General features: G+C 48.2%; 1 protein-coding gene across 1 annotated transcript in view; it reads left to right on the forward strand.

Moving 5' to 3' along the window:
• HABP2 (hyaluronan binding protein 2) overlaps positions 1 to 12,032 on the forward strand; it is a 35,460-nt gene that overhangs the window by 10,462 nt on the left and 12,966 nt on the right. Inside the window, exons 2-4 of the mRNA NM_001014868.1 lie at positions 4,057 to 4,093; positions 10,297 to 10,407; positions 11,872 to 11,979. Coding sequence (NP_001014868.1) covers positions 4,057 to 4,093; positions 10,297 to 10,407; positions 11,872 to 11,979 — 256 coding nt within the window. The remainder of the gene's footprint in view (positions 1 to 4,056; positions 4,094 to 10,296; positions 10,408 to 11,871; positions 11,980 to 12,032) is intronic.

Here is a 12,032-nt window from a genome sequence, read left to right on the forward strand (position 1 = left end):
ATACACATGACGGAAGAAGCAGGCAGTAGCTTGTGCGCCTTTCGATCTGGGTGGAGATGTTTGCTGAAACATGTTTGTCACAGTGAACTGGCTGAGGCTCCAGCTGACTTTTGTCCCTACCCTGGATGCCCCTGGAGCCTAGCGGCCCTTTCTGTGTCTGCCAGGCCTGAGCTAGTCTGGGTAGGACCTGCAAAAACTTTCCAAAGACAGGGGCCCAATCTCTTCACCAGAGAGTGCCCTGCCTCTCTTAGGATTGGGTGGCTCTCCTACTTCCTTCATTATCATGCTTGCATGCGGTGGGTCCCTCATCCCTCACACAATGGTTCTGGCATAAGACTGGCTCCATTCTACTCTGGCTCCAGCATTTACTAGCTGAGTTACTTTCGGTAATTTAACGTCTGCAATGGACATAATTATAGTACTCCAATTATCAAAGATTATGTGCAATAAAAGGGACAAAATGCACATAAAACATTTAGCACAGTCCTTGGCAACTGTCAGGTATTAATAAATGTGAACTGAGATCATAGTTGTCCCCCTCCTTCTCCCCATTCTCCTTGTTTTGCACTAGTGATCTTCCTCTTTGGATTTACAAGCCCCAGGAATAAGAATTCTTATCCTTTCCCTGTCTCTCTCTGTAGGAACAGAATGGATTATAGGGATGAAAGTAGGTAGATGCTGTCTATTCACAATCCCCATGCCCTGCCATCACCCAGGTGAGCCACAGGATCCAGGTGTATGGCGCAAACAACTGGCGATTCTTGTGGCCTTTCTGGTTTGGTCCAGCCTGGTGGTGTGACTGCCAGTATCCACGTTTCCACCACAGCCTCTTTTCTGTGGGTGGATCCAGTGATTCACGAAATAAGTGGGCCTGCTTCGGACCCCTGGGACCCCTTGACATCAGCCCAGGGTGCACAGCTGGGAGGCAGCTGTTTCAGACTCCCAGAGCCCGAGGGATCTGAAGGGCCCCCAGCTTGGGAAGGTCCTGCTTTCTTTTTGTTTAGTTTCCATTTGAGCTCCAGCTCCGGTTCCAACCCCTGCGAAGGGCACGTCTGCCACCTGCTGGCCACGAGCAGTGCAGCACCCAGCTGTCCCTCAGGCTCCAGTTTCCAGTTAAAATGTGGGGCTCTGGCCTGGCATAAGTCCTGCAGGCCTGGATGAAGGCCGGTAGAGAGGGACAGGCCCTGGCCTCCAGACAGCTTCATGGAGGGATGAAGAGACAGACAAAGGACTGGATCAAGGCTGAGCTGACTGGCTGTGACGAGGATAAGATTGAAGGAGGGGGTAACATTTGTTCCAGGGTCCCCTCATTCCTCTTCTCTGGCACCTACCTGGCACCCAAGCCCGGAGGTATCAACGTCAGACACTCTCCAGGGCCAGAAACACCCTGAGCCCTGAGCCTGCCATTCCTCTGCCGACCTGCCCTCACCTCTCCAAAACAGGCGCACTCCGGGCAGCAAATGACCTCTGTTTCTGCATCCTTTCTCCTCCCCAGCTTTTTATTTTATAATTTGTCAAACCTCTAGAAAAGTGGAAAGAATAATACAGTGAATATTTTTCACCCAGACAGATGCAACACTGATCATTTGCCATGTTGCTTTCTGCCCTGATTTTATGTACACACGTTTGCTTTGGCTGGTTGGTTGGTTAGTTGTTTGCTTTGCTGGATCCTTCGCAACTAAATTGCAGCCATCCCACTCCCTGCTTCAGGACCTTCTTAGAACAAAGGCATTTTCTATAAAACCACACTTCCATTATCACACTCAAGAAACTCAACATTGACACAATAATACTGTCTAACCTAGGTCTATATTCAAATTTCCAGATAGTCCCAATGATATTCTTCAGGGCTTTTTTTTTTTTTAAATCTAGGATCCAATCAAGGATCCTTCGCTGCATTTGGTTGTCAGGTCTCTCTAGTCTCATTAACAGGGAACAATCTTCCCATCTTTTTCATCTTTTATGACACTGACAGGCTTGCAGAGTTGAGGCTAGCTGTTTTGCAGAAAGCCCACGCTTTCTGTCTGTCATGTTCTTCATGAGCAGATTCAGGATAAGCATTTTTGTCTAGACTGTTGTGCCCTTCGTACACCATGTCGAATGCATTCTTTCTTCTTACCATTTTACCCAAAAATGACTGAAGGCGCTACAGTGAAACAGAAAACTGAAGCTTCTGCTGGAGGTGGAGGAAGCAAATATACGAAACTGCCTAGACTGGGTACCAGGAAAATACATCATACTGACAGCAGCTTCCTGGCCACTGAGAACCAAAGGGAAGCCTGTCAGAAGACGGAGCTCCTGTTTCCTAAGACAGAGGTCAGCAAACCTTCCTTGTAAAGTTCCAGACAGGAAATATTTGGGACAATACTGTTTCTGTCACAACTGTCCTACCATTATAGCATGGAAAGAGTTAAAGTCAGTATACAAGCAGGTGGGAGGGGCCATGTTCCAATAAAACTTTATTGGCAAAAACACAATCTGGCTTCAGCTTCAGAGCTTTTTTTTTTTTTTTTTTTGCTGATCTCTGATTTAACTGAAAGGAAATATTCCACCTATTAAATAAATAACACTTTCTCTTTTTTTTGATGTACTGCATTTTAAAAACAAAGGGGACAACAGAGGATGAGATGGTTGGATGGCATCACGGACTTGATGGACATGAGTTTGAGCAAGCTCTGGGAGCTGGTGATGGACAGGGAAGCCTGGCGTGTTGCAGCCCATGGGGTCACAAAGAGTCGGACATGACTGAGCGACTGAACTGACTGACTGACATCATTTTAAAAACAACGCAAACACTATTCCTACCATTATCTATTTTTTCAGCAAACCTATGTTGAGGCACGCCATATGCCAAACACTGCTGGATAATGGCTAAATACATCAGTGGTGAAACAGAAGGAGCCTTGATTTTCTAGAGAATCAGAGTTTGATGTGAGCAACAGATAACATGCAAATAAACACATATAAAATTATAAGCAGTAATGGGCACCATGGAGGAAATGAATGGGTGCAGAGACAAAACCACTGGGGTGTGTCATACTGATGGGGGAGGCAGGAAAGATGCAGAGAGGATGACATTCAAGCTGACATGGAGGCAAGGGAGGAATGGTGGGGCAAGCTATCTAGGCGGAAGGAACAAGTGCAAAAGCCCCAAGGAGGGAAGAGCTCGGCTGGTGCCATTTTGAACCCAGGTCTAGTTGGAGCATCAGGAGAGAAACAACATTTGGAGAAAAGGGTCTGGGATGAGGTTCATAGGTCATGGCAGGTGTTCCTATTTTGTTCCAAGAACAATGAGGAGCAACTGGAGAGTTTAAACATCTGTCCATCTCCAACCTTAAAGAGCTGTTGTGTGACAGTCGCTCAGTTGTGTCCAACTCTTTACAACCCCATGGACTGTAGCCCACCAGGCTCCTCTGTCCTTGGGGTTTCCCAGGCAGGAATACTGGAGTGGGTCGCCATTCCCTTCTACAGGGAATCTTTCCAACCCAGGGACTGAATCTAGGTCTGCTGCATTGCAGGCAGATTCTTTACCCTCTGAGCCACCAGAGAAGTCTAAGGCAATCACCTAGACATGGGCATAAATGTGAATCCTCTCACAGCTGTGTGACCTCTGAAACTCAATTTCCTCACCTGTGAAGGTGCTAATGCAACCTCTTCATAGGGTTGTTGTAAGAGTTAAATGCAGCAGTGTATAGTCAGGCAGAGGAGACACACAATACATGGTGATCGCTGTAACTAAGAAAACGGTCAGTACCTGGGCAGCCAGGTTTCACCCTGGGAACAGGTAAGTGCAAGCACTCTGCATCCATACTGAGGAGAAGAGGGATGTTTCGGGTGCTCAACCAGCACAGGAAGAGTGGGGAGCGTGGTCAAATAGGCCCTACCACTCTCTCCAGTCCACACTCCCATGCCCCCAGCCATCAGAAAGTACCTAGTGCTGCTATGCCCTGGCTATGACCCCAAAACAGCCCCTTTCAGCTCACGGGAGCTCAGGAAAGAGCCCAACCAGCTCAGAGAACTCAACCTTGCTCCTCTCTCTGTCATTTTCTCTTTCAGCTCTCCCTGCTGTCTTTTCTCACAGAGCCGGACCCAGGTGAGTGTGCAGACTGCCCTGGGGCTGCTCACCCCACAGGCTGGTTCTGGGATGGAGAAAAGGGATGTGAGTGTGCGTGTGCCCCCAGGGGTCCAATGTTTCGGAAGTGGCTTGGACCCCTTTGAGGATTTCCCCAAAGAAATATACTCCTGGGTGTTTATGTGTCCACAAACAGTGTTTCACACAATTTTGAGTTGACTGATGTTGCCTCAGGACTCCAAGAGAAAAACTGCTGAAGTGGTTAAACCCCTTCATTTCTCAGAGAAGGAAACAGGCTCAGAGAGGGGAAGTAACCTGCCCCAGGTCACACAGCCTACTAATGCTGAGATGAGACACTTTGCCTTGGCAAAGGGAGGATGTCTTGAGCAATGGCTCCAGGGATGCAGCCCTGGGCTACCCTACTCTCTCCACTCCATCAGTGGCAGGCCGGCATCTCTCTGTGGAAAGGGTGGTGCCATGTAGGCAGGCTCCAGGCTGGCCCATCCCTGCTGATGGCCTCCCACCAGCAGCCCCACTGGGATGCTCCTCCACCGGCTTTGTTTCCTCAGTGTTCTTTCACACAAGCTCTTCTCTCACAGACACACCTGCCACCTCTCACCTTCTCCCCATCCTGTTTCCTCTGTCTGGTACCCTGGGCTGAGCACAGCTGCTCCTTCCTGCATCTGGTCCCCTGTGGGTCTCTGTCTCCAGGTCCGAGTCTCTTTTTGCTGCTCTGAGACCCAAGGGAGTTAACTCCACTCACTACTTCACTTGGGGGGTAGAACGCATCCCCCACTGGTAGTGCCCCATGTTGGTCACCTGCAGAGGACACGAGCCAGGCACAAGGAGACTACAGTCATGTCTCAGCTTTGGATCAAGGGTCTCTTTGGAGCAAAGATGGCACTGGGTCAAATTCAGCTTGACAGTCAATATTCTCTGGCAGCAAAGCCCTACATGGGCAGACAGACTTGTGCCAGCTCAAGGCAAGCGACCTTATCCCACCCCATGTGCTTAGGGAACATTTGTGAAACTGGTAAGAAATATACATGAGTGTGGCATGCTGGGGTTTGAAAGGATCGGGGTCTTTGCTCAAAGCACAAGAGAGTGTTGAATTCAACAACATGTAATTCCTTGGAAGGATCGTATTTCAGGGAGGGCTCCCTTGGATGGCCAGACCAGCAGTGTCCACATGTGGAATCCAGGGAAGGTCCAAAGTCCAGAGATGGGACAAGCTGCCCCCACCCCAGCCTTCTGCACAAAACTTCTCAGGCACCACTGAATGGGCTGCTGTAGTCTGGGTGTCCAGGAGACACAGCTGCAGAACTGTGTGGTCACACAGAAGAAGAAACAGGACGTTGAAGTCTCAAGGGACCTCACTCTCCATGTATTTGAAGAGCAGCCCCACCCTTAGTCCATGAGGTAGCCTTTGTGGGAATTAAGAGGGATATCTACCTCAACACACTTTACTGCCACCTGCCAGAAAGTTGCAAAAGACATCTACAATGACTCTAAGTTTACGATGCCCTGGATTGTGCAGTGAACAGCGTAAAGAACGTGGACTATATGCAGTGGTTCTGCTGAACAGACGTCACAGAAAAGGGACTTTGCGTCCACAAAGCTCTCAGTTTTAATTAAACAGATTGGAAACTATAGTGTCAGATTTAATCTGCAAATAGTAGATCATCAGAGTTCTCAAAAAAAATCTCAGTGGGCTTTGGGGCTCTTGGAAAATAGTGTGTTCTCCATCCCTGGTGGTATTCAAGCACAGGCTGAAAAACCACTTAATGGACATGAGTTTGAGCAAACTCCAGGAGACAGGGAAGGAAAGGGAAGCCTGGCGTGCTGCAGTCCACGGGCTCTCAAAGAGTCGGCCACGACTTAGCAACTAAACAACAGCAATAGGGAGTGGAAAGAGTGGAATTTAACATGCTGAGCTTCTGGACTTTATAAGAACTCTGCCAATGGCTTCTGAGAGTTCAGTGAGTAGAAGAAGGGACCTTGGAGCAGGCCACCCACAGTTTTCCGAGTCCCTCTCAAGGTGTTCGGTCAGCCTGTGGCTGTGGAATGAGGTGAGATGTCGTGACTGGGTCTGTCTGCAAAGAACAGGTTAGGTTCTAAAGACTCCTCTGTTTGTGTCTGATTTAATTTCATCTGAGGGTTATACTTTGATGGAATTTTGTCAGATTCCCCGCCGTCTTTAGACAATGGTGGGGCCAGAGATACACTGTGCTCATGTCCACGGGCAAGCTGCTGCTGTGGTTGATCCTGCTGGAGTCAGTGCGTGGTGACGGCCTGGCTGGCACAGATGGGGCCAGGACACAGTCCCCAACGGGTGGCAGAGGAGGTGGCCATCAAACAACACAGACTCTGCTCATCTCCCCAAAGCAGGTGACACAACAGCCCACAAGCCTATGGAAATGCCTCTTCAAAGCCGGCTAGACTGGGCCCAGCAACACAGGCTGAGCGCATCCATCAGCTGTCCTGCCGCCTGCCAGCAAGGGTCTCTGCTGGGCTTGCCCTGTCAGCCGATTGGAAGCGTCAAATGCAGGCTGACAGGGCTGGGGTTTGGGGGCGGCCCTCGGAGGAATGGTTTGTGCCGCAGTGATGGATGGTGCCAACAGGGACAGCGTTCCAGGGATTTCTACTCCGTTCCACACATCTGGCGAGCTCTTTAACCCAAACAGCTGCAGAGCCCCATCCCAGGAACTCTGGAGTTTTTCTGTAGGGACCACGATAATCCCAGTCCAGGGACCTGGAGCACGTGCCAAAGGAGATTTCCCAATGCATGTTACTTCCTAGAAGCTAAAACCCATGGACTTTTAGGAAACACAAACCCACAAGAGGCTCCCGGGCTCATAAAAAGCAAACTAGACTGGAGTCAGGTAGACTGGGGTTCTGATATCATCTCCTTCTGCCCTAACTTTTCCTTTTCTGTGAAATAGAAATAAGAAGACCTATGCCATTAGGGTTTTGTTTTGTTAAGGTTAAACAGATTGTGTGAAATCACATTTATTTAGTATAGTCACCAATACATAGAAAATAGTGAGTGTGTAATAACCTCTTATTTGGATTATTGGAGTTAAGATACTCTTACCATTCTTCCTGATAAATTCTAAAAGCAGACTCTGATAATTAGACAAATCCACAAGGGTTTCTTTTTATACCTGATATGAAATACTTCTGACAGCTGCCCCATTCTTCCCTCAAAGCTTTCTCCTTTTCTGTAGACTAGAGAAAGTTTCTGATAATCTGTATTTGAACCTGGAGTGATTTTTTAAAATCTGCCAATGGAACCAAATTTCATGTCGGGCTGCATGCAATCCCTCTCTCCCCAGGTAAGCCCTTGGACAAATGTCTATACTGCTGTCAAGCTCATCAGGCACTGTCTTCACCAAATATCTATGACCCAAGTCTCACAGTTTCTCTCCTGAATTCTCTGTTTACTCTAAACCAGACAGACACCATCTTTGCTGGCAGAGCCGTGTGCCCACCGTGTGTCGGCTGATCAGAAGGAAGGGAGGCTTGGCCCCCGAGGGAAAGCTTGATCTATCAAATACATATGTCAGGGGCTAATAGGGCTCTGTGTTGGGCACTGTGGAGCGAAAGAGAAGAACCGACATGGCTCTTACTCTTAAGAAGCCAACTATGCAGTTGGAGGAAACAAATCAGATAGACCATGTTAAATACGAAGTACAAGAGCTATGCCCTCTGAGATTGAGCCATGCAACCTAAAATTCTGCAATCAGCTGAGCCATTGAGGAGTTCTAGTATCTAGAATTTGTATCCCACCAGCAACTGAATATTAATCAAGCTATGTGGGTCTGTTTGTTATTACTACATGATATAGTCGGCCCTTGAACAATGTGAGGGTCAGGGATGCTGACCCCAATATAGTAAAAAATCTACTTTGTGTCCCCCAACCCCTGCCCCCAGCTTAACTTCCCTGGTGGCTCAGCAGTAAAGAATCTGCCTGCAATACTGGAGACGTGGGCTTGATCCCTGGGTCATAAAGACCCCCTGGAGAAGGAAATGGCAACCCACTCCAGTATTCTTGCTTGGGAAATCCCATGGACAGAGGAGCCTGGCTGCTACAGTCCCTGGGGTCACAAAGAGTCGGATCCGAGTGAGCACACACACACACACTGCCTTGCTTAGCAGGACGATAATCAATATCTACGTGTTTCATTCCCTCCTTAGCTTCACTGAGGGGTGAGGAGGCCTTGTAAATAGAGCTGGATTCAAGTCAAAGCCCTCCAGCACACATTTCATCCATCCCTCATCATCTGGAAAAATGATACCATTCCATCTATCTATAAAAACCTCCCCTCATTTCCAAATATCTGCAATGGTCTAACCAAGATCAGCCAGTCTGACCCTCAACTTGTGGGAGTGATGGGAGAAATTACAGGAACAATTCGAAGGCGCTGATCTCTAAACACCTGTTGGAAAACAAAAATCAATTCTCCAAAGAAAAAAGAAAGAAAGAAATGGGGCCATCATCTCATTACCAAACCCATTGTCTCTGAAAAATGTCAGTTTGAAATCTTTCATGTCAAATTCAGAAAAACATTTTTTTCCCTTCACACTCTCCCTCTCTTTCTCTACTTTATCAAGCTAGCTGGAAAGAAACTTGATTTGCCCCAGGAAGACAATGGCCTTATCTTCAACCTAGATCCTCTTGCCTGGGAAGGTGGCCTCCTCTGGGAGCATTTTCATAGTGGGGAAAAGCGGCTCGAGCGAAATAATGAGGAAGCAAAGGGAGTCTTGACTTGACAGTGTGATAAATGAGGTGAAACTTTGGCAAGGAACCAGAGTTGGCGTATTCAAAAAGGAAATAAAAAGATAGTTCCATTTTAATGGGAAATATAAAACAGCCATTGTGCAAAAGTCGATTTTTCAAAGGCTAGAGCGATAAAGACTATCAGGGAATGACTGAGAGACCAGTAAGATAATGTGATTGATAATCAGGCTTAGGTAAAGTGGCATCCTCCGAGCCATCAGCTGGCTCTGTGGGAGTGCCCTTTCAAGTCGGCTATCTGCATTTGCCCCTACGTCATTATCATATGCATCTCCGGAGGGCTTTCTTGCGGCTTCAGCTTGCCGGCTTGCCACACTCCTGCCAGCTGGCGAGAGCAAAGTCAACCCTACTTCTCCTAAATCCCAAACTTCTCTCTGTCAGTCGCAGAGCTACCAACATCTTCCAAAGCCCCGGACAACAAAGAGCTTGGGTCCAGCCTTACACACACCTGTTTTCCCCAGTGGACTGGTCTAGTGTGAGATTTACCACCATGGCCAAGGCCACACACGGCCCTTTCTCTCAGTGGGCAGGATCTGTGAACCTTCTCAAGGTTGTTCTTGGGTGATTCCTAATTAACAGGCTGGATGTGCAGTGGGAATGACTGGACCCCTTTGACAAGGGTAAGTGTGAATTCTCTGAGGCAGTGTGAGAGGCCTGCTGAAGAAGTGGAGAGTGTGCACTTTAGGGGTTGTGCGGAGATAAGCTGCCTTTGTTCATAAGCTACATCTATTAGTGTGTGGTTTAAAGTAGAGATAATAACACACTTCCTAGATTTTCAGGAGAATGAAATGGGATGGTTCATGTAAAATGCTTAGTACCGAGCCTGGTACATAGTAAAGACTCAGTAAATATTAACGGTTATGATGACTCTATAGAAATAACTTGGGAGCAGTTTGATGCTGTGACCGAAAGGGAGGTGACAAATTTCTTTGACTTGATTGAGCTGAAGTGACTGGTAAAGTCCCACTGAGAAATTTCATTCATAGAACCACCCAACAAGGCATCCAAGTGCCCCTGGATCTGACCCTGGGCAGATCTGTATAGCAACTTGGAGGATTCCTAGACCCCAGTCATCTTCCTGTTACAGGTGAGGAAACTGAGGCACCGAGAACACAGTTGGCTTGTGTCCCAGGTCATGGTTAGCGAAAAGCCAGAACTTGACATCTTCTTCCCATTTCCAATCACGTACTCTTGACCTTGCCAAGTGCCAGTACTGGATCACTGGGTCATAACAACCCCCTCAAATGAAAATTCACAATGCTTGACCCCTTCTATACACCCTATTAGTGTCAGGAGCTGAAAAGACACAGGAAGCCTCTTTTAGGACCTAGAAATCTTCAGAAAATGGGGTTTTCAGTGAAATAAAATGGTGGCTTCTGTAAGTCTAACAATTAGGGTTTCTTCTGTCCTGTTCCCATGTCTGTAGATTGGACTCCTGACCAGTATGAGTACAGCCAAGAGTATAATAACCAGGAAGAGAACGCCAGCAGTACCACTGCCTATTCTGACAACCCTGACTGGTACTACGAAGAGGATGGTGGGTACCAAAGCTGTTTGGGGGCCCTCCCGAAAGGAGAGCAGCCCACCCAGCAGGGAGTTTACATATGACCACATGCAAGGGCTCACCACCTCCTCGCTGAATGGGATCATAAAATAGGTTTTGGAAAAAGTTATTTAGAGTGGCTTTTTGGTTTTGTTTTTTTTTTTTTCAGTTAGAATCATATACTGTGAAAACTGGAGAGGTTGTTTGAGACCATCTCTTCCATCCTCAAATGACAGGGGAAGCAAGTGAGGCCGAGGGGAGCTGACTTAGCCAAGATCACACAGCAAGTTAGTGCATCGTCATTCAGGTCTCCCGACCCTGTGGGTTAGTCATGTTCAAAGTCATTCCCAGAGCTTTCATGACATGCGGGTCCTAATTATGCAGAAGAATTTCGGTTAGCGTCAGGCAGCAGACTGTAGCTAATGCACAGCTGGCATTGGGACTTCCCCTTCAGCTGCGCTGTGTCTTCCTTTCTCTTTCCGCTCTTTGGAAGCTTTGCACGGTTGTTAGGTTGTGCGTGTGCATGCGTGTATTCACACGTGTGCTTCGGCCACCTTTGTTTTTGTTTCCGTGGCTTCCTAACCCACGCAAAGGGACAGAAAGGAAAATGAGAAGCGGGGCCTAAGCACAGGCACGTGACTAAACCAGGAGAAGGAATGGAAAGCACTTAGCAGCTGGAATAAAAGCTGTGTAACTGCGAAGTGGCCTGGAAGGCAGGGCCAAGATCCGGGGCATCAGGGGAACATCAGAAGGGATCATCAAAACAAGAGCCAGGCCCAGGGATCCTAGTTCCTGAACCAAAGAACAATGTGTGTGAACAGAAGGATAAAGAATTCCCCAAGGGAAGATCCATTCAGACAGCCATGAAAAGCCAAAGGCACAGATGAAATATGACAAAATCTAACTGAACAAGTAGTTGAAGAAAGACGAAGGCCACTGGGTCGTTTCCTCCTCGCCGTCAATTCTTCTGTCCCCCTCTTGCTTTGGTCTTCTTTCCTGATGTTCAGAAGGCTGGTGTTTCATTAGGGGTGGGTTTTCGTTCCCCACTCCTGACCTCCACCCCTGGGCACTGGGAGTAGGGGAGGTCTTCAGGCTTGTGAAATGCCTTCAGCATCAGAGACAGACCCCGTGGCACTCCCAGCGAGACTGGGAGGAGAGAGACAGTGATGATGGGAAAGGGGAGTTACTCCAGGAGAAAGGCCCCATCCAAAGCCAGGCCGAGGGAGACAGGCACGATTCCTTCTCGCCTCTCCTCTTACTAACCCGAATCCCTCCCTCTGCCCTTGTGATGGCAGTGTTCCTGGATCTTTAAGGGCAAAGCATGTTTCCCCCTTTCCCTGATAACTGGCTCTGTAGTTCCTCTTTTATTTGGGGGCAGGAGGCAGAAATCCCATGAGCGAAGGGGGGTGTCTCGCCTGCTTTTCATTGCAAACCTTGACTTCTGCTCATGTGCTTTAGACCCATGCCTGTCCAACCCCTGTACACATGGTGGGGACTGCCTCGTCAGTGGGGCCACCTTCACGTGCCGCTGTCCGGACCCTTTCTCTGGAAACAGGTGTCAGAATGGTGAGTGTACCTTCACCAGATCCACTCTTTCCTCCAAGTTGAATAACAGGCAC

This window comes from Bos taurus, chromosome 26, assembly GCF_002263795.3.
Source record: "Bos taurus isolate L1 Dominette 01449 registration number 42190680 breed Hereford chromosome 26, ARS-UCD2.0, whole genome shotgun sequence".
Lineage (NCBI taxonomy): Eukaryota > Metazoa > Chordata > Mammalia > Artiodactyla > Bovidae > Bos > Bos taurus.